The sequence below is a fragment of the Mytilus trossulus genome, chromosome 6 (assembly GCF_036588685.1).
Source record: "Mytilus trossulus isolate FHL-02 chromosome 6, PNRI_Mtr1.1.1.hap1, whole genome shotgun sequence".
NCBI classification, from domain to species: domain Eukaryota; kingdom Metazoa; phylum Mollusca; class Bivalvia; order Mytilida; family Mytilidae; genus Mytilus; species Mytilus trossulus.
The window spans coordinates 31346092-31370894 of record NC_086378.1 but is presented as its reverse complement, the minus strand read 5'-3'; the positions used below and the strand labels follow the sequence as shown (position 1 = coordinate 31370894).

Below are 24803 nucleotides of genomic sequence, written 5' to 3'. Positions count from 1 at the left end.
GAAAGAAGTGACTTCTAGATATTTTTACTTTTGTGTTGTTCGGTTGAAAACTTGTGGACATCTTTTATTCATACTTTAAATGCTGTTCAGTGTGAGACAAAGCACTGTGTTGAAGGCCGTACTTTGACCTATAATAGTTAACTCTTTACACATTGACTTGGATTGAGAGTTGTCTCATTGGCACCCATACCACATCTTCCTATTTCTATTCAGCATGACTGAAGAACAGCAAAAAGTGACAAAGATATATTTATGGTTCAAATGTTCCAGTTTCAAGACCCAGAGATAAAGTTTGTAAGGTGTCCAGAATATTGTCATTCTTTACTTAAACTTCTACATCATTTTGTCTCTGGTAAAGAGTTGTCTCAGTGGCAATCATGCCACATCTTGTTATTCGTTTGTTAATAACTTGAACTTCATTTGGTCCCTGGTGCAATAATACAACATATACCTATTTTCATCTTTATGTTATCCCTATTTGATATATTCTTTCCTTTCTAAAAAAATAACCATAGTTAAATTAATATTTATAAAACAATTTACTTTTTTACGGACATTTTATTTGTAAGGCCGTATAAGACAAAAGATAAAGGTTTTGAATTACATACTGCTAGACTGACCGTCTAAGTATCTTTACTGCTGTAGAAATTGAATATAGATGAATTTACCGCTTGTCGTTTAATTTAATGATGTAAGTGCTCTTGAAAGTTTTTAGAACAATTTATTCATGAAGAAAATGGTTAGTAGTTCCAAGATCAGATTATTTCAAAAGAGATTAGTTCTAAAAGCATCCAATTGTAAGAGATACAAATGAAGTTAGACATGAACATTAAAATTATGAATTCATCTCGCTTTATAAGTTCTCAAAATAGCATGTCCCATGATTTGAATGATATATTATGACTTATTTTCAGTTTCTTATCATTTTTTTAATTATAATATCTTTTTTAAACTCCTTTAAGAAAATTGAACTGAAATGGTTTTGGCTAGACTGTTTGGAACCATTTGTTTCCCCACTAACATCTTAGATATTTGACAATTGTTTGGTCTCCAGTAAATTCAATGTGGGGTATTCCCCAAATATATCCTGTATTAGTATTTATCATTGAAGGACACCTTAGTTTAGTACTTTCTTTGAAATAATTTCTTAATTACAAATTATAGTATTATCATGATTTTTTTTAAAAGCATATCATTTTAAAGTCATCTTCATCAAACTATTTATATATTTTATCCATTCAGAAATCCCAAAGGACAAAAACTATAAAGTATACTTGTTAAAATCTCTTCTATAATAAATTTATTGTACTTATACAAATATCAATGGGAATACTCCAAGAAATCTCATATATCAACGAGTTAATGTAAAATTATTTATAAACATGGACAAATTCAACATTCCTCATCCATCAAAACAAAAATGGAAACTACTTTCAACCATTTGTACCAGTATCAGACTATTAGTGACAGAAACACTATCTTTGTAATTCATCATTTAAAAAAGAGGAGATTTTTTTACTACACTTTTGTTTTTTTCTTCCCAAATCGATAAATCATTAAATGCTGATAGAATCATCAATACCAAAAAAGGAACGAAATACTTATGAAATAATTATGAAATACTTTTTTCCTGCACAGATTAAAATACAGATAATGTGTCAACTTTTCCCTTACAAAAAACTGCTGCACTCCGTTCTACATTCTGATTTAAACATCTTTCTGGATCCTTCAATTTGTAAATTGTTTTGATATACACCTTCAAAATTTTGCAGCAGACATTTCATTGGCTGGTGTATTATATTCTCCAAACAGAAAGTCAAATTGGGGGTTGTCACATCAAAGTGTGTACACAGTTTGATTGATTGATGATTGATTGTTGGTGTTTATTGACACATTTCAGCACCATTGGCTTTGTCATGGTGGTCATTTTATAGTGGTGGAGTACCCTGGAGTCTTCAGAGAGACCATTACTAACCTTCAGCATGAAAACTGATGATCCAAGTCAATTAAGATTAAAGAGGGATGTCTACAGCATACAGGGCTAAACTTTCAGCCTCAGTGTTGACAGGATAGTAATACATTTATTGACTTTTATGTATGGCAAAGATATTCAGAGGGGTCAACTCTCCAAAAACTTTTCACTAACTTTTCGGTATCTTTATAGTATATATATGATATATACACTGGGTACTAGATTTAGTGAATTAAGTTGGTAATAGTGAACAACTTATTTAAGCAGTCAACAAAAAACAAATCATTATTCTGGCTAGAATGCTGGACTCCTTATTACCTCAAAATTAAGTATCTGAATGAATGACTTTTCATAAAGCCACAAAAAATGCTACAAACCAAAATAAATGAAGCCACAGTAAAAATTATTTTATTTCCTCAGTTTTACGACATAACTGTGATTAAGACCAAACAGCTTAGAACTAACTGTCTCATCAGTAAAGTAGAAAAGTTATGCAAGCCTTGTTGATTGCTACCCTGATAATATGTACTTTGTACCATTAAATTAACATTACATTGTCTCCGAACCACGGTCCTCTATGAACCATCTAATCACAATCCATTTCCTTCATTTGACTTTATAATAACAATTACATTAGCACTTTGTTGTCACGAAGAACTTATTTCTAACAGGACTTCCTAGTTTGGAAAATGTAAAATGCACAATCACTATGATTTTCATTTAAATCAATTACAGGGCACTGTGAATCGTTATCTATTCTCAGGACACTAATTTTCACAGATTTTGTTGGTTATATTAAGTACTTCCTTTGCACAAATTTCCAGTTATTTGACAAAAACAAAGGATAAAATTATGAAATTAAAAGCATCTTTTTTCAAACCCATGACAATTTAAGTACATAAGAAAAATTAGATGTGTCAAAGCGACACGAAATGACCCCTCTCAAAAAGTTCAAATTCTTCAATTTCAATATCACATGTGGACACAAACATGATGGTAGTCTCACATATAAAAAATCCCTCAAAATCTGGAGGTGTGTAGAAAAACAGTCTGTATAACCTTAATTTTGGCAAAAATTAGCGGAGCAGAACGAAACTTAAACTTGATCTGTAACTCATTTCTGAAAGTGTTAAAAAAAGTCCACATAACTGTGATTTTCAACAATTCATCAAAGCCATGAAGCCCGTAATTTCCACAAAAATTAGCGAAGCGGAACAAAACTTGATCTGTAACTCATCATGGTTATCTCACATACCAAAAATCAGCCCAATATCTGAAGGTGTTTAGAAAAAAACTCTGTATAATGGTTTGTTGCTGAATGAAGGAATGATGGAAGTACAGAATTTAGGACTTTGGAGATTTCGGAATTATGGAATTTCGACAAGGGTAAAACTAAATGGCACCTACAACTTCGTTGCGCCAGCCCCGCCATAAAACCTCGCATCACTCAGAGTCTCAGCTTGTCTTTTAATCTGCTTTATAAGGAAAATTCTGATGAATGCAACTTACTTAATTGGAGGATTTAGATCTTCTTAAAACCTTACCAATAAATATTCTATCTTTATTCATGTACATTTCTGTATTGATAATTAAATTGACAACATTTTAATAACAGACGTTAGCAGAGCAGATGCACCTTCTCATGACTAGAATGCTGAAAAGTTACACTTAATTCTTTGATCTACTTTCATAAATCTCGTGAATAAGTTACATTTTCATACATTATTATACCCTGAAATTTCTATGTTCTCATTTATTTTGTCTTCTTCTGATAGATAAAATGAGTTACATTGGATAGATTTAATCTATCTCATGCAATGCACTTATACTATACATCAAGAAAATAAATATACTACACAAGAATTTGTATGCTACAAAATTATTTCTTCATATGAACCTTTCTTCATATGTTTTTAACTACTGTAATTTTATAATGGCTGTCGCAGACATATATATTTAAGTTTACTCCATTGTATAGTCTAATGTTTTTTTCCCAATTCAATTACCTGTAACGCTCATGTAAAATCAAAAGAGAAACGTTTCTCAATTAATATTTCCACTACTGTGGATTCATAATTATTTGTTGGATACCAATTTTTGTTGGTTTTGTGGGCAAAGATGAACCACAAAAATCAATGTTCAATGAATTACAAATTTTATATAGGCTTGTATGCAGACTTAAGTAAAATCATGAATTATATATCCACGAACATGTAAGTTTTCCTTAATCCACGAAAATTGGTATCCACGAACATGTAAGTTTTCCTTAATCCACGGAAATAAATGAATCCACAGTATGTAAAACCAGTGTATTTTGATTAAATATTGAAACATTCAAATATCAATCATTATGGTTTATGACATGCACCAAAAAAAAATACCTCATTTAAATTTTTTTCATCAAATATTCAAACTTCCTGCTTATAAATTTATATCATAAGAGACCCAAAGGAGTCTGTATTGCTTAACCAGGTCATTATGTCATATATAGAAACAAATATTTCATTTTTTTTAAATTATTTTTTTAAAGATTGGTTTCAATACAAGTTTTTGTGATGAAAACAATACCAGATTGCTACGCCATAACAAATCAGATATATATAAAAAAATTCAATGTCTATGAAAAGTTGCTTGCTTGCCATGTTTAATTTTTCAGCTATCTGCATTGTTACAAAATTAATGATAATGCATAAAATATTGAAATTTTTAAGAACTGATATACACATTTGTATTTCTAATTTTTCCCGGTATGCAAATTAAAGCATGTAATGTCAGGATGAATGAAATTTTCGAAATTCTTTTCTAGAATACATAAAAATAAAAAAAACATTTTCAGACAAGACATTATTCTTTTTCAATTCCACATATTTTACAATTGATAAGTCATTGTTTTAACCAATGCAAATCTGAAATCATTTATTTCATGTACACTTTCATTTTGTGAAACTGAAATAGTCTCTAAGATGTCAAAATAGGGTCTGAAATATTTCTAATTTACAACTAGATTAATAACGAAAGTGCAGAAAGGTTTTATATGGTTTAAATAAGATATTACAAAACATTTCTATGACTTAAGCTATTCAAATTGCAGTTTTCCGATATTAGCCAGACACAGTAATACAATAGCTTATAAAAAAAAGTTAACTGACTTCCTTTATATCTAGTCTCGTGTATAACAATCTGTTTTGTCTCACGAATAAAGTCTGCTCATCTTTTATCAAATTTAATTTCTTTAGTATTAATAGCCTTGTTCTGCTTTGGAGAAAATTTAATATCATCAGAATGTTTCTAATATTGAATTCACTCATAGTATCAGAACAAAAACACCTTAAAAGCTAAGTGGCTTTGAGGATAAGATCTAAATAAAGTTATATCCTGAAATTTCATAATGGTTCATGTTAGATACAGGCTATCAATTTAAATGGTTGAAAAAAACTGCCTTGTGGGCGCAAAGCATGGAATAATAATCTTCTAGAACAAAAATAGTCTTATGGTGATCTTCTTGTTTATTTCCTAAGCACAAGATATGAAATAAGACTCCTTTTACTAATGTAAATTATGACTAAACAAAATTCAATAATGTTAAAACCTTTATAATTTTTCAAAGGGTTTTAAGGTAAACTTCCACTGCTAATTACCAACATTCCCTGATTGCCTTCATCACCTGAAATTGGTTAAACATTGTCCTACATAGATCTGTAATGATTCATGATGGACTGTCACTGGGAAGGGTATTGGGCATAAAACTCGCCTTGCAGTAATGAAAAGTAAAAATGTTCTGGGATTTATAATTTATAGATTAAGAGCATTTATTGGCTGCATTATATCAAAAGTCTGTACTGAGCCTTAAAATTGCTTCTTATATATATGTATGACACTGACCTTTTGCACATTTACGCAAATAAAATATGTTTAAACTAATAAACTTAATGCTTGCATCTTTCTTCTAACTTTTAATCATCCATAGATCTAGAAATTGTGTTTTGAGAGTTGCATATATTTATCAGAGGTTGGCTCAGGTATAAAAGTGATGTGTTTAACCTACCTACAGTGTTTGAGTTGGCGCTGATTTCGTCTCTTGAATGAACTTCAACTGTCTGAATGTGTTTAACCTACCTGCAGTATTTGAGTTGGCACTGATTTTGCCTCTCGAATGAACTTCAACTGTCTGAATGTGTTTAACCTACCTACAGTGTTTGAGTTGGCGCTGATTTCGTCTCTTGAATGAACTTCATCTGTCTGAATTTGTTTAACCTACCTACAGTGTTTGAGTTGGCACTGATTTTGTCTCTTGAATGAACTTCAACTGTCTGAATTTGTTAAACCTACCTGCAGTATTTGAGTTGGCACTGATTTTGTCTCTTGAATGGACTTTATCTGTCTGTATGTGTTTAACCTACCTGCAGTATTTGAGTTGGCACTGATTTTGTCTCTTGAATGAACTTCAACTGTCTGTATGTGTTTAACCTACCTGCAGTATTTGAGTTGGCACTGATTTTGCCTCTCGAATGAACTTCAACTGTCTGAATGTGTTTAACCTACCTACAGTGTTTGAGTTGGCACTGATTTTGTCTCTTGAATGAACTTCAACTGTCTGAATCTGTTAAACCTACCTGCAGTATTTGAGTTGGCACTGATTTTGTCTCTTGAATGGACTTTATCTGTCTGTATGTGTTTAACCTACCTGCAGTATTTGAGTTGGCACTGATTTTGTCTCTTGAATGAACTTCAACTGTCTGTATGTGTTTAACCTACCTGCAGTATTTGAGTTGGCACTGATTTTGCCTCTCGAATGAACTTCAACTGTCTGAATGTGTTTAACCTACCTACAGTGTTTGAGTTGGCACTGATTTTGTCTCTTGAATGAACTTCAACTGTCTGTATGTGTTAAACCTACCTGCAGTATTTGAGTTGGCACTGATTTTGCCTCTCGAATGAACTTAAACTGTCTGAATGTGTTTAACCTACCTACAGTATTTGAGTTGGCACTGATTTTGTCTCTTGAATGAACTTCAACTGTCTGTATGTGTTTAACCTACCTGCAGTATTTGAGTTGGCACTGATTTTGCCTCTCGAATGAACTTCAACTGTCTGAATGTGTTTAACCTACCTACAGTGTTTGAGTTGGCACTGATTTTGTCTCTTGAATGAACTTCATCTGTCTGAATTTGTTTAACCTACCTACAGTGTTTGAGTTGGCACTGATTTTGTCTCTTGAATGAACTTCAACTGTCTGAATGTGTTTAACCTACCTGCAGTATTTGAGTTGGCACTGATTTTGTCTCTCGAATGAACTTCATCTGTCTGTATGTGTTTAACCTACCTGCTGTATTTAAGTTGGCACTGATTTTGTCTCTTGAATGAACTTCATCTGTCTGTATGTGTTTAACCTACCTGCAGTATTTGAGTTGGCACTGATTTTGTCTCTTGAATGAACTTCAACTGTCTGAATGTGTTTAACCTACCTGCAGTATTTGAGTTGGCACTGATTTTGTCTCTCGAATGAACTTCATCTGTCTGTATGTGTTTAACCTACCTGCTGTATTTAAGTTGGCACTGATTTTGTCTCTTGAATGAACTTCATCTGTCTGTATGTGTTTAACCTACCTGCAGTATTTGAGTTGGCACTGATTTTGTCTCTTGAATGAACTTCAACTGTCTGTATGTGTTTAACCTACCTGCAGTATTTGAGTTGGCACTGATTTTGTCTCTCGAATGAACTTCATCTGTCTGTATGTGTTTAACCTACCTGCAGTATTTGAGTTGGCACTGATTTTGTCTCTTGAATGAACTTCATCTGTCTGTATGTGTTTAACCTACCTACAGTATTTGAGTTGGCACTGATTTTGTCTCTTGAATGAACTTCAACTGTCTGTATGTGTTTAACCTACCTGCAGTATTTGAGTTGGCACTGATTTTGTCTCTCGAATGAACTTCATCTGTCTGTACGTGTTTAACCTACCTGCAGTATTTGAGTTGGCACTGATTTTGTCTCTTGAATGAACTTCGTCTGTCTGTATGTGTTTAACCTACCTGCAGTATTTAAGTTGGCACTGATTTTGTCTCTTGAAAGGACTTCATCTGTCTGAATGTGTTTAACCTACCTGCTGTATTTGAGTTGGCACTGACTTTTTCTCTTGAATGAACTTCATCTGTCTGTATGTGTTTAACCTACCTGCAGTATTTGAGTTGGCACTGATTTTGTCTCTCGAATGGACTTCATCTGTCTGTATGTGTTTAACCTACCTGCAGTATTTAAGTTGGAACTGATTTTGTCTCTTGAATGGACTTTATCTGTCTGTATGTGTTTAACCTACCTGCAGTATTTGAGTTGGCACTGATTTTGTCTCTTAAATGAACTTCATCTGTCTTTGTGTGTTTAACCTACCTGCAGTTTTTGAGTTGGAGCTGACTTTGTCTCATGAATGGACTTCATCAGTCTGTATGTGTTTAACCTACCTGCAGTATTTAATTTGGCCCTTATTTTGTCTCTTGAATGGACTTCATCTGTCTGTATGTGTTTAACCTACCTGCAGTATTCGAGTTGGCTCTGACTTTGTCTCTTGAATGAACTTCGTCTGTCTGTATGTGTTTAACCTACCTACAGTATTTGAGTTGGCACTGATTTTGTCTCTTGAATGAACTTCAACTGTCTGTATGTGTTTAACCTACCTGCAGTATTTGAGTTGGCACTGATTTTGCCTCTCGAATGAACTTCAACTGTCTGAATGTGTTTAACCTACCTACAGTGTTTGAGTTGGCACTGATTTTGTCTCTTGAATGAACTTCATCTGTCTGAATTTGTTTAACCTACCTACAGTGTTTGAGTTGGCACTGATTTTGTCTCTTGAATAAACTTCAACTGTCTGAATGTGTTTAACCTACCTGCAGTATTTGAGTTGGCACTGATTTTGTCTCTCGAATGAACTTCATCTGTCTGTATGTGTTTAACCTACCTGCTGTATTTAAGTTGGCACTGATTTTGTCTCTTGAATGAACTTCATCTGTCTGTATGTGTTTAACCTACCTGCAGTATTTGAGTTGGCACTGATTTTGTCTCTTGAATGAACTTCAACTGTCTGAATGTGTTTAACCTACCTGCAGTATTTGAGTTGGCACTGATTTTGTCTCTCGAATGAACTTCATCTGTCTGTATGTGTTTAACCTACCTGCTGTATTTAAGTTGGCACTGATTTTGTCTCTTGAATGAACTTCATCTGTCTGTATGTGTTTAACCTACCTGCAGTATTTGAGTTGGCACTGATTTTGTCTCTTGAATGAACTTCAACTGTCTGTATGTGTTTAACCTACCTGCAGTATTTGAGTTGGCACTGATTTTGTCTCTCGAATGAACTTCATCTGTCTGTATGTGTTTAACCTACCTGCAGTATTTGAGTTGGCACTGATTTTGTCTCTTGAATGAACTTCATCTGTCTGTATGTGTTTAACCTACCTACAGTATTTGAGTTGGCACTGATTTTGTCTCTTAAATGAACTTCAACTGTCTGTATGTGTTTAACCTACCTGCAGTATTTGAGTTGGCACTGATTTTGTCTCTCGAATGAACTTCATCTGTCTGTACGTGTTTAACCTACCTGCAGTATTTGAGTTGGCACTGATTTTGTCTCTTGAATGAACTTCGTCTGTCTGTATGTGTTTAACCTACCTGCAGTATTTAAGTTGGCACTGATTTTGTCTCTTGAAAGGACTTCATCTGTCTGAATGTGTTTAACCTACCTGCTGTATTTGAGTTGGCACTGACTTTGTCTCTTGAATGAACTTCGTCTGTCTGTATGTGTTTAACCTACCTGCAGTATTTGAGTTGGCACTGATTTTGTCTCTCGAATGGACTTCATCTGTCTGTATGTGTTTAACCTACCTGCAGTATTTAAGTTGGAACTGATTTTGTCTCTTGAATGGACTTTATCTGTCTGTATGTGTTTAACCTACCTGCAGTATTTGAGTTGGCACTGATTTTGTCTCTTAAATGAACTTCATCTGTCTTTGTGTGTTTAACCTACCTGCAGTTTTTGAGTTGGAGCTGACTTTGTCTCATGAATGGACTTCATCAGTCTGTATGTGTTTAACCTACCTGCAGTATTTAATTTGGCCCTTATTTTGTCTCTTGAATGGACTTCATCTGTCTGTATGTGTTTAACCTACCTGCAGTATTCGAGTTGGCTCTGACTTTGTCTCTTGAATGAACTTCGTCTGTCTGTATGTGTTTAACCTACCTGCAGTATTTGAGTTGGTGCTGATTTTGTCTCTTGAATAGACTTCAACTGTCTGTATGTGTTTAACCTACCTGCTGTGTTTGAGTTGGCGCTGACTTTGTCTCTTGAATGAACTTCATCTGTCTGTACGTGTTTCTGTAAATTTTTCCATCTTGGATCATTTGTTGGATCTACATTGCAAACCTAAAAATAAAATTGAGATACATTTTCAAATACAAGTATTGAACCATTTAACATGATCAATGATTCATGAAAATGAGGTCAAGGTCAGATAAACTAAATAAGGCCGTTAGTTTTCTCGTTTGAATTGATTTACATTGTCATATCAGGGCCTTTTATAGCTTACTATGTGGTATGGGCTTTGCTCATTGTTGAAGGCCTTACAGTGACCAATAGTTGTTAATGTTTGTGTCATTTTGGTCTTTTGTGGATAGTTGTCTCATTGTTGGCAATCATACCACATATTCTTTTTTATATAAGCCAGACAGACATTAACACCTTATCCATACATTATAATAAAGTTGACATATTCTTTCCAGTACCTTAAATAAACTGGCAAAACCATTAAAACTTAGCATTACCCAATGCATCATTTAAATGAGGTCAAGGTCACATAAAACCTGCTATTACTGATAGTATCTAAGATATGAACTTTGAACCACTGAAACTTAACCTTGTTGACTGATTCTTGAAATGAACTCAGTTCAGATCAAGTGAATCTTCTCTGACAGACATGAAGACCTGATGAGGGCAGTGATGCATATGCCAAATATAGTTATCTCATAACAATATGAAACTTTACAGGAATGCAAAGAAAAGGGTCACAGCTGCTGGGCTTAGAAGCCTTTAGTTCTAAAACCTTATAAAATTAGCTAACTTGACTTACCAGTTGATCAGTTTGAAAAGGTGAATACAAACAGCAATTTGGTCAAATATTTTAGCAATTAGTATTGTAAAAAAACAAAATTATTCAAATATGCAGAGACATATTTAGTTGGTAGCATAGCTTGTTATAACTTTTCTATAATCTTTTATTGCATTTTCAATCAGGACTATCTATATACACGAGATAAGGATGTTTTATTATATATAATTCCATATGAAGAAGGCATAGACTAAAGAGGCATACATCATCCTTAAAAAATGATTTATTTACAAATGAGTATATCTATAAAGGGAGATGTTCTGTGTGGCATTGACTGAGTCAACAACCCAACAATATCATACAAGCTAAAAATGACATTTAGAGAAAAAAACAGTTGTTTAACAATACAACTTTGTCAAGATCTAAATCACCAAATTGCACATAATTTTAGTTGAGGTATCCTAAGATTTAGTGTCAACAGAAAAATTGGTGAATACACACAAAAAAAAAAAAGAAATAAACAAAGACAACCAGACAAAGTTCCTAACTTGGGTCAGGGGTAGCAAAAATAATCTTGGACACAACAATAATTATTAAGATTTTTGTTGTTGATTTTTTTTGTTTTAACGCCGATTTTATTATAAGCACTACATTTAAGCTATTTTGTGGTGGCCAATATGTATTGGTGGAGGAAGTCTGAGTGTCTGGAGAAAACCATGACCCCTTGATAGGAAAACTGACAATCCTAGTCAATTAAGATTGGAGTAAAGTGCACCCGCAGGAGCAGGGTTAGAACTCACAACCTCAGTGTTGACTGGCTAGTGATTACAGTACAATGTAGTAACAACGTTGACCACTTAGCCACCGAGGTCTCTATTCTATAGAAACAACAAATAAAAAAATAATGATTCTTTGAAACACCCAAGAAATTTGTGTATGACTCAGAAAAGTTTTACTACAATGAAACGTAGCATTTATTTCCTGCAACTGTCAAACTGAAGAAAACATAATTTCTAATTTAAGAGACAACACATGAAATGTTTCTGCTCATTTTGATGTGTTGCTGTCTCATTGATGTAACCTCTGTCTCCTTCGATGCACATTGCACTTTCTGAATGACTGACATTCATCAACATTTTTCAGAGTAAAAGTGCAGCTTAAATTTATTTCTGTAATAGAATTTCTGTAATTTTCAACCTAAAGAAATTTAAAAAAAAATGCATTACCATAATCGGTCTTGACAACAAAAGTACAGAAAACCTTACAATCCAATCCCATTAAACAATAATATTCAATTTATTTGAGAAGATTTGTAGTGAATGTGTAATTCTATCTGAGTACATTCTGACAGAGACCATCATATGAAATGATTGACAGCTATACTCAACACCCTAATACATGCAGCAATCCTAAAAAATTAATATTTTAAGACTTCAAATCCTAATTTTGTGCTACATATAAGTTGTTTATTTCGATATCATAAATTCAAATGAACAGACTTGCACGACAAACAAAATTATCACAAAGCAAAGTACTAAAAAGAACATCAATTTCATATCAAAATTGTGTTTCATATAGACAATGATAGAAATATATTTTAATTGCTCCTGTGAGTTTCAGACAGCTAGTTCATCTGGGGGAGTTTTGTTTAAACTTTAGACCATTTTTCCACAAACTAGATCAAACAGGAATATCTGTTTTCATTGAATTTTTTTAAAGAATGTTTAATATTTAAAATTAAAGCCAAGAATTATGGTTATTAGAAGAAAATCCCTTTTATCTCAATCTTTTAGTATTATAATGTTTTTAAAGTATGGCTAAGGACATAATAAATTTAATGGCTTCAGATATTTTATAAACCAAATGTATTAAGGTATATAACAAATTTCTTGCCAATACTTTTTAAATGTGTTTTTATTTCTTGAGTATATTTTAGAACACATTTCCTGTGTGAGAAAAATTCTGAGAAAAACAAAAGACAAATAACAGGGACAGAGTTAATTGGGATAAAAGGAAATGTAATGTAACCGTTTTTTCTATTAACACTGCTCTGCACTATTTTAAGTGGCAGGGTAAGTCAAAGTTCTAATAACGGTGTACAAATGGATATAGTTTCATGTGTCCAATGCTGTCTCAATGTACGTCAAAATAGGTACAGAAATATTGACAACCATTTTGCACTGCCCTACCATAGGTTTTTCTGTTATTGGATGAAGTATAAAATTCAGACAGATATTTTAAATTCCAGTAAATAATCTACTATCAATTTCACTTAGCTTTGATTGTATTCTAATAAAAAGAATTAAAGGCCTTGAAGACAAATTACGACAAAAGAGTTCTGTTTCACAATATTAAATCAATCTGCTCTACTAAGACAGAATCATATTTATTCCACATATCCTATACTCGTCTTTTTTGTGCCTAGGATTTATTTTGTCCTCGTGTGTTATTTACCTAGTGATATAGGTACATGCAGGACTGCAAGTTGTAAATTGTAATGTCAAAAATAAAAGTAGTAAAATCAAAGTGTTTGAGCCATTTTGTTAGTAATGAATTTGGCATCTATGACATTTTTTTAACAACATTCAATCTTTTTCCAAAGTTTTAAGGGGTCATGTAAAGTACAGTTACAACTTCTGTTATGTATCATTCAAACATAAAAATAAATGTCTCATTCAAGCTTTGGTTTCTTTTTTCTGAAGGGGTTTTCTGCAGACAGGGAAGACCCTAAATCACGTCTCTGAAGGCAAATAATCTTCCTTCTTAGGAAACCCTGCATGATGATTTATTTCCCATTCAGATTAGAAGTAAACTAATCAGATTTAAGAAAAAAAATGGCAAATACTTAACTGGAGAATTAGGCTTGTTATCTTCAACCCATTAATTTCAAAATGTTAATTAAGTGAATATTTCTTCTTTATTTTACAAAACTGTTTCCAATATATACAGGATCAATTTAAACAAAAATCAGTTTATTTAAACAAACAAAAAATTAAAATCAATTGACTTTCATTTTTCTTCAACTTCATTAAACAATACAATAAAAAAAAAATTAAGAACTAATTAAATAAGGATACATGTGGAAATGAGACAGCAACCAAAAGGCAATAATTTAGGAAAACAGATGAGGCACCTGCTTTCATATAACATTAGAAAGAGACGTTATTTAAACTAAAAAAAGGTTTAAGTGACACTGCCCAAATTTGTACTTGATCTGAATTTGTGTTAAAAAATGTAATTAGTATTGTGAATAAGTTTCATAACATTTGGTTGAGACAACTTAAGTTAGAAAACGGAAACCAAAAATTCAATAATTTTTCCATTTTCAAAGGAGCCAGATACTTGAACGACATTTATAGCAGATAATTATTAAGACCATTCTTATTAATACAAATTCCATAAATCATTTCAAATCTGACAGCTGGGTTGTCATGTTTTAGATTTTTTTGTCAGATTTTCCGATCCTCTGGTTTTATCCATTTGAATGCATTGAAAAAAATTGCCCAGTGACCCCCATTTTTCTTTTTGTAAATCTTTTACATGTACAATGATAAGCCATCTGTAAAGTCTTATAAAACTTTTAATACTTTTTAACAGTTTATGAGAACTTCAACTTGTCAACGATAAAGCTATAAAAAGTTGAGAGAATATTTTCCCGCCAAAACTTCAATGGCTAATATCTCGAAAAACAAGCATGGTGACCTATATGCTTTTTTTTGCTTTTTGGATTCCTTTGTTAATCCCCAATCTATATAAACTAGTGTTTTGAAAAGTTAATTAATTTGAAACTCCCTTAAATAAAAGAATTAGAATCAGTATTTCTGTCCACGTCCAAAATGAAATGTTTATTTTGTTAGTGTAAAAAGAACAAACTATTTTGAAGCATTATAAATCATCTTTTATCTGAACTGTAGAAATATGAAGTATTTCAAATTAAAAAAATATCATCATTTTTTACTGTCAGACAAAATGGACACCTATTTAACTGGAGCTAAATGGGAGTCATGAATTTAATGTTTAAATGGTGTGATCTTTCCAAAAGGTGCCAAAACAAGTGTAAATATGATGGACTTGTCAGATCTCGCTCACCAATTTCCGATCATAATAGGGTAAAAAGATTCTATGAGTAGCGACTAAGGATAAATGCTTGTATCTATTTAATGATAATTTCCTTTATAATTTCCTACCAATGACCAGAACTATTACACGTCTTTCAAACCAATACAGACAATCAATAGAAAACATATAAATTCTGATTAAATCTTCTCCTCAAATTGACTCAACAGACAGAAAAATAGAAAAGTTGACTGCAATGAGTTCCGTCCTGCAAGAACAAGTCATTTTAGAATAAAGCTGAAACAATTAATTTGAATTATCATAGACATTTTAAACTGAAATATAATTTGTAAACTGGTATTCCCTGCAGTAATGCACTAAGTATCACTTTAATGATGTAAAATGTGCAGAGGTGAACCAGTCTGAAATCTGACCAATCAGCTACTTACAATAAGGGGTAACAGAGGTGAACCAGTCTGAAATCTGACCAATCAGCTACTATCAATAAGGGGTAACAGAGGTGAACCAGTCTGAAATCTGACCAATCAGCTACTTACAATAAGGGGTAACAGAGGTGAACCAGTCTGAAATCTGACCAATCAGTATCAGCTACTATCAATTAGGGATAATGTTACATTTGTAAAGGAGGGACTCCATTAAATAACTGCATTAATTTTGACAAAAGTTGATAGTGCTTAAATAATTTAAAGCTATTAGAAATGTGCACAAGTTCAATTATTTAGCCATCTGATTGTTTAAAAATCTCTCATTTTATATGGTAGAATGAAAGACAAAGTTAACAATGTCTCAAAGAATATGGAAACGTCATGTGGAATTATAGTACACATCAAAGTTAAAACTACACACAGGATGATGGTTGTCAAGTGATCACAATTAGATGGCAAAAATTTGTAATTGAAGTTATTTTCTCACTTTGTAATGAACTGACGATTAATATGTTATTTTGAAGTAATCAATGACTTTTTCAACTATTATATAGTTGACCTATTGCACAAAGTATTCAAATTAAAAAAGACCATGACACGAAAACTTAACATTTACAACTGAACAATGAAAATGAGGTCAAGGTCAGACAACACCTGACAATTGGAAATATACACCTTGCAAACAACTCCATACACCAATTATAGTAGACCTATTGTTTATACATTGTAGTATCTAAGATATTTACTTGACCATGAAACACTTAACCTTGTTTACTGATCCATGAAATGTGGTCAAGGTCATATATAACTGTCTGACAGGCATGAGGACCTTGCAAGATACGCACTAAATATAGTTATCCTTTTATTCAAAATCAGAGGGATTAAATGAGCATAACAAAACAATCTTAATTAATTGTTCAAGTAGTAGTCACCAGACCATAAAAACAAGGTCAAGGACAATTGACATATGACAGACAGAACTTTATACTATAAGGCATCTATATACAATGTATAAACACAGCCCAGGCCTTTATGGCCATTGGATCACTATCCCTATGTTGTGCTTTCTGCGTCAAAAGTTGCTGGCTAAACCAAAAATAATTGTCTCTTGGTTTCTATTGAATATTTGTCTCAAGCACTATTGCTTACAAAACAATTCTAATGCTCAGGCAGACAACCAGAACAAAACAACATACATTCTGGGAAAGAATTTTTCTTATTTCATTTTTACAGTAATCGTGCAAAATTAAAGATTCTGAGAATTAATTATTATATCTGTATCATCAAAGTCAACAGAATTATCTGTTAATTGGTGCATTACAAAGTTTAATACCAACAATTCACATTACAAAGTTAAATAACAACAATTCTCTGCTCAATTACATTAAAGACTAAATTAGTTTAAGCATGCTACAGGAACATTTAATACAAACCAAACCTTTAAAAAATATTTACTCTACCATTATAATTATTCAAATTTTTAAGATTCAGTCAAGATTCTAATTAAGGACTACTAGTTCTCATCAATGGTAATGACTGTATTAATTATATCAAAACAGACAGAAATAACAATATATATGTTACCACAAATCTTCCATAATCCTCTTTTGATTTAATTACCAGGAAATTCCTACACAAACAAAAACTGCAATCTGATTATTTTTAGATACCATTGTAAAATAACTAGTATCTCTGGTTACAAATTTTGGTTTAGTTTTTTCAAGCGATCTCCAATGAAGAACTTGCCAAAAAATTATATAATTTTTATGTAGATATAAGAAGATGTGGTATTAGGCCAATGAAAACTCTCCAGCAAAGTCACAATTTGTAAAAAGAAAAACCATTACAGGTCAAAGTACTCCAAAGGTCTCCAACAAGGATGACATGGATGATGGTGCGTAACAAGATAGAAGGGATCCCTATTCATAGATACAGCTATGCACTCAGGCAATAAAATAATATAGCAATCCTTTTATTCAAAATCAGAGGGATAAAATGAACATTACAAAACAATCTTAATTAATTTTTCAAGTAGCAGTCACCAGACCATAAAAACGAGGTCAAGGACAATTGACATATGACAGACAGAACTTTATAATATAAGGCTTTTATATACAATGGATTAACACAGCCCAGGCCTTTATGTAGTCACTAGACCATAAAAATATTTATAATAAAAGACAATTGTTTATATAGCACTGCTATAAGCATGATAAGGAACAAACCCACTAACCTAGCAAAAGTAAAAAATCTGTCTTATATAAATACTAATTACATGAAATTGGTCTGGAATAAGAAATATCAAAATAGAAGGTAATTCTACACAAAGACAGTACACTAGTAATCATAGTCTCATTTAAAAATATGAAGACATCACATGACATCAAATGTCTGTGTTCATCATATGTAATACTACTTCAGTTCTCGTTACATGTAATCATCAGTTCTTTATTTCATACAAATGTCATGTTCGGTAATTACATATGTCTGATAATTTCATACAGGTATCTTTTTCAGGTAATTGCTTATGTCTACAAATTTTATACCAGTATCAATGTCCGGTATTTATATTTATGTCTTCAAATAACGCTAAAAAGATTGATCAAAATTATCAAAATAAGTATAGTCATCATTTCTTCATGTGAATAGAAGTAGATGCTTGTACTTCAATGAGGCATACTTGCCAACTTTTCAAAATGCCCATGGGGGTTTTGCGTGCAAGATGGCTGTCATAGTCTTAAAAAACCTTCAAGGGGGCCTTCAAATACATTTTAATGTTGTTTTTTGGCTTCTTCATACTTGTATAAGCCTGAATTAATTGGAAAATTAATTGTTTTGTTTAAATTGTAGACAAAATTGCTCTTTCAAAATTTCAATTTGGAAGCCTCCATGGGAGAAATACCCTGCAAATAGTGACAGTTGGCAGGTATGATGAGGTCGATTAAAATATCAAAAGATATCTTCTGGTTATTGTATTGTCTTCTGTAACTGGTAAATTTATATCTATTTATATCTCACGACCAAAATTGCAATTCATTTTGGCAAGTATAGTTTATAAATTCAACCAACAATTTTACAGAAAACATCCAATAAAGCACAAATGTACAAACTGAAAATAATAATTTAAAATACCAATAAGACAGCATTCAAAATAAATGAAGTCCCAAGAGAGACATCTGAAGTTCAATGTTTTATGATCAAGAATGGGTAAGTCCCCATACATTATTTAATGCTTTATAAAGCCCTGAAAAAAAAGGAAATTGAAAAAGAAAATTTCCAAACAAACCCCCTCCCTCTTCAATACCAAGAGTAACAACATTAATCATTGACATATGTGACAGACACTTTAACCAGTGGTTTCAATGCTTGCTACCTATACCAGATTCTAGGTCCCAATTCCTAAATATAGTTTTCTTATACAATATTATATATATAAAATATACACGATGATATAAGACAAGTGTTGAAATTTGCCACTAGAATACTTATTCAATATTACATTTATTAGATTTTATAAAAGGATACGATTTAATTCTAAAAGTGCAAACTGATTTTTATTCAAAAGATAAAATTCTGCTTTAAGCGTCAAAGCATTTTACCTTATAAAAACATACTGAAATTAGAAGATTTTCATGATGTTAACAAGAAGTTTTATTCATGGGAATTACATTTCTACATTTCATAAAATTTTAATCATTTAATTGAAGATACAACTTGTTTACATGTAAAAATTTAATTAAATTTAAACATGCCTTTTTTTTTTGCTCTGATTTTTTCATTAACACAATTTTACAACTTAATGCATCTCTTTTATATTAAACCAGCCGACACTTGGATCTAATTGATGATGTAATAGTACAACCCAACGGCAGCAAACTGTGAGTTTACAGTGACAAGCAGGAAATGATTTCGTCCTCACCAAAACTGTTTTATTTCTAATATCAATTTCCTTTTTCAGTAAATATCTATAAATATCTCTGTTTCAAAGTCTGTTACATAAATAACATCACAACATTCCCAGAAATAACTTGTTGTTTTAACAGACTTGGGAATGTAGATACTTTATTTTCTTAAACAATTTCTTAAATTAGATATGAAATACATTTTGGTTAATTAATTAACCAATATACATTGTGTACAAAAGAGGGACGAAAGATACCAGAGTGACAGTCAAACTCGTAAATCGAAAATAAACTGACAACGCCATGACTAAAAATGAAAAGGACAAACACAAACAATAGTACAAATGATACAACATAGAAAACTAAAGAATAAACAACACAAACCCCACCAAAAACTAGGGGTGATCTCAGGTGCTGGGTAAGCAGATCCTGCTCCACACGTGCCACCCGTCGTGTTGCTTATGAGATAACAAATCCAGTAAAAAGTCTAATTCCGTAGGTCACATTTATGAAAGGGAAGGGGGTTGTAAGGAACATATCCAATATAATTTGTGAAACGGTTATTTCATAATGGTCAACCAACTTCGTGATGGCGTCCGTAATATTTACAAAGAGATGATTCCAACTTCACCATTTGGAACTCTTGATTTAATGGCTTCCTTGTGTCACCAGAGCAACAACCCTCTATCAAGAAAATCATGATAGGAAATGCAAGCACGGGGATATCGTATCAATTGTGAGATATAATTACACCATATGCATGTGCTGCTGGAATGTTGCTACTTAGAAATGGAAATTTCACAATTGAAAGCTGAAATCATCTCTTAAGTCGTAAAGTTTTGTTTTCAATTGACCCTCATTGTCAATTTATAGATGTAAGTCAAGATATGAAGCTGACTTAACTGTATCTGTTGTATCCTTTATCTCTAGTTCATTGGGATAGATGCGTTCAACATAGTCACCAAATTTTGAATTATTTAGTGAGAGAACATAATCTATATAGTGGAAAGTAGAGTTAAAGGATATTGCTAACTTCTTATCTTTCTTCCTAAGAAGTTCCTGTATGAAGTCAGCCTCATAATAATAAAGAAACAAGTCGGCAAGAAGAGGGGCACAATTCTTTCCCATTGGAATGCTGATAGTTTGTACAAGATAACTTTCTGTTATAATGAGATTTAGCAATTAGAGTTGACATTGGGGAGACTCAATCACCTCAAGGTTCTGATGTAGTATTTGGTAGATCTCTGGATGAGTAAAACGAAAGACTGTCAAAATTAAATGTTACACTTTTGTTTCAGATAAGGGTGAAGGCTGGTACTTGGTTCCTATTAAAACGTTTAATCCCGCTGAATTGTTTGCACCAATCCTAAGTCAGGAATCTGATGTTCAGTAGTTGTCGTTTGTTGATGTGTTTCTTGTTTCTAGTTATTTATATAGATAAGACAGTGTTGTTTTTCCCAATTGAATTAGGTTTTACACTAGTCATTTTTTAGTCCTTTATGGCTTGCTGTGCGGTGTGAGCCAAGGCTCTGTGTTTAAGACCGTACTTTGACCTATAATGGTTTATTTATTACAAATTGTGACTTGGAAGAAAGAGTTGTCTCATTGGCACTCATACCACATCTTCTTATATCTATTTAATAAAAGTAGCTTGTCTAAGAAACCTCATCAATGCTTGTAGTGGGTTTATACCTCTGACTAATTTAATCTTGATGACAAACCTCAACTCTCGATCATAAAACTTTACTCCTCACTAGGAGTACAAAGTTTGTCCTCAAAACACCAAATTAAGTAGTTTCATTAGTTGATTTTTGAGTCTTAGTATGATCATATGATTGGTAAGTTTTAAGACTGCAAGGCCTGGAGTTAGTTTTAAGACTGCAAGGCCTGGGGTAAGTTTTAAGACTGCAAGGCCTAGCTGGGGTAAGTTTAAAGACTGCAAGGCCTGGGGTAAGTTTTAAGACTGCAAGGCCTGGGGTAAGTTTAAGACTGCAAGGCCTGGGGTAAGTTTTAAGACTGCAAGGCCTGGGGTAAGTTTTAAGACTGCAAGGCCTGGGGTTTCTGATAAATTTAATCACTTATCTAAACTATCTGACATATGACATAAACACTTGTCAAATGCTCAGTATGATATGTTTACATACAAGATGATTTGCTTTTGTATCACTGCGTAGTTGGGTTTTTGCATTATTGAAGCTCCTATTCCATCATTTATATTCATATTTCAGAAATTGTATGACACACAATAATCTTTTCTGTTCACCCTTGAAGTTTTGATTTTATGTATGGACTGCCTTCCCATAAATCTTTATTATGTGTCACTTTTCACCCCTGCTTTATATCAGAAAATAAGACCTGCAAGGACAATGTACTTCATCATCTAAATACAGACCTGGCTAAATCCTATTACATATTTTTTTTCCAATTTAACCGATCAGCAATTTTCTCTTGGCTCAAGTCCATTTCTCTGATAGCCATAATACAATTATAAACAATGTATGATTTAATCAGAAGCTAGTGTAAAATGATTTCTTTACGACCATTTGTTGGAAATAAAATCATCTGGCATATTATAAATGATTTGGTTTATGACCAATCAGAAACACCATAAATCTACCATTTTCCATATGCAGCATCTATAAAGTCATATAAAGGAAAACAGCAAATATCTTTACGATGGAATCTTCAATCCACCAATAAACCTATTGTAGGTTACATGGACAAATTCAATAATAAACTTTCAAATTAAGGTTTATGATTTTAAGACTTTTTGGGGATATGAATAATAGGACATTGTGGGAAATTGTCAATGAAATAATAAACAAACTAATAAAATAAAGGGCTGCGCCATGAGAGTATGATACGCCCGTCGCTGCAAGACCTACACCAATATGCAGTCAAAAGAAATGTGTCAGTTTCATATGTTAAGCTCTAAACATTATATTCATAATTGCATTTTGGGGGGTCTCCGAAGAATATTCATTTCAGTAAAAGTGGGTGTTGCTTTGCCGTGTGATCATTCATTTAATTTATTTCACTGTCTTATTCTACACATTTCTGATTCTTGGAAGTATATGATATGCTATATGCAAATTTTTCTGCTATTTCTAATTTTTGCATCACATGCAGCAATAATATGACTTTTTTTTTTGTTAAAACTTTGTCAAACCTGTTGTATAATGTATGAAGGTCATTCTGAACAAGATCTAAGGTCATTTAGAGACAATTAAGCTACATGCCCAAATGTGTAAATGGATGTCTATTCATCTAATTAAGAGAAGCTGTCAACACAATTAAGTGGTGTCTGTTTCATTAACAATATTCCGATTGTTTTTTTTCAAAATGAGATCTTTAGTCTCTACAGTGGTTATACCTGATTGTACAACATATGTATTTGTAAACAAAAAAGTTGATAAACAAGATTTTCTCAAAAAGATCTTTACTGTGGTTTTATGTTACAATTATATGTAAATAACAAATGCTCAGTAAACAAGTTAATTTGATTTATTTACCTATTAGCCTAACTTTTGTTTGAATATTTACATCTGTAATGTTAGGGCAATATTCTGATGAAAATGACAGGAAATGTGATTTCCCTGTGCATTCATTTGAATGATTGATAGAGAACAAATGGCTGTACAGTGACCTATAGTTAAAAATATCTACATATTTTGGTCTCTGGTGGATAGTTGTTTCATTGGTAATCATAATCATATTTATATCATATATCAGTAATTAATCTGACATAATTAATCCTAATAATCATATCTATATCATATATCAGTGATTTATCGGACATAATTAATCCTAACAAATTTTGGTCAGAATATTAGCCTAGTAGTACATAACTTTCAAAGACAAAAAAAGTTAGAATTTCATAGTCTTATTATCTTAATTTTTAATTCCATGATCAGAACACCACTATGTGCATATCTGTACATTATCCTTCAAAACAATTCGTTAAATGCAAAGCATTTATAATTACGATTTTCTAATCAAGAAATGTCAATTCTATTTTTCCTACCAATTTTTATCACAGCATGTCTTCAAATATATTACTATTTTTTTTAAGAAATAATTTGTTGAACATTTAAATTTTTGGTTCCCATGTACCCACAAAATCCACGAAAAAAAGTTGGTATCCAAAAAATATCAATGAATCCACAGTATTCATAACTGTTGTTTTGTATTTCAAAAGAGGTTAATGTATACAATCTATGACTACTTTTTTATGCAGCAATATAAAGAAGGACATTTTACAATAAAATTCTGTGAAATTAATCTGCTTAATATCCTGGATCAATGTTGTAATAAACTTGAAACATGTGATGTGTCCAGAAGATTTAATGACCACAACATCATGTTTCCTGTACAACACCAGTTATATGATAACTCTAATCTATTATTCTTATACGGTGGTCAGCGGAAATCATTCCAATCTGTCATTTGTCACCAGCCTCTACATAGATATATACAAACGCAAGTCTTCATTTGATCATCAACACGGAAATGTTTTGATTTGTCCCGGATGGACATCAATTTGTCAAAATTAAGGACGATTTACATGATTGATCGAACAAAATATTATATCCGTTCAATAAATTGGATTACATAAAATTGGATTACATAAAATAACACGGTAATCTACGACGGTCAGTCAAATAATTCCAATCTATTCTAATGACAAAGGACATCCTTATACATAATAAACATTTCCGTCCGAGAGTGATGGTCAAAACAATCTTAATCCTGATATTTTCTTATTCTTGACAAACACAATTACAATATACAACTATTTTCCGTACATGACAGCCTATCCTTATCTATCATCCAAAATATGACAATTATATTATATATCATCTCAGAATTGTTCAAATGGTTAAGAAATATCCATGGAAAAAATATGACTTGAAGATTTAGTAACAGAGGATTTGAACTAAAAACAAGACTTTGAAAGTAATGAACCATGTAAATGAGATAAAAAAAACTTCTGATATTTGATAGACAAACTTTGATCTACATAGATGTTATATAAATTGTCTACTTTATTATTAACCTTCCAACTATTTTAAGTTTTAAACAAAACATTAATGCACCAAGTTCACTACCAGATTGGATCAGTTGTTTAACTTGTTGAAATCCAAGCTCAAACAACTCAATAAACAGCTTCTAAATCAGAAGACTTTACATAATTAATACTGTAAACCAACTTATTTTTGCGGGTACTTTATTTCGCGTTTTGCCCTTTCTTGATCACTTAGCAGCTCTTTAATTTCGTGATTATCAGATTAACTTGATGAAGTTTATTAAGGAAAGATCAAAGATTGA

The 24803-nt window shown here is 32.1% G+C and overlaps 1 protein-coding gene across 1 annotated transcript in view; it reads right to left on the bottom strand.

Moving 5' to 3' along the window:
* LOC134721113 (ATP-dependent RNA helicase DDX1-like) overlaps positions 1–24803 on the bottom strand; it is a 161175-nt gene that overhangs the window by 96161 nt on the left and 40211 nt on the right. Inside the window, exon 20 of the mRNA XM_063583867.1 lies at positions 10278–10389. Coding sequence (XP_063439937.1) covers positions 10278–10389 — 112 coding nt within the window. The remainder of the gene's footprint in view (positions 1–10277; positions 10390–24803) is intronic.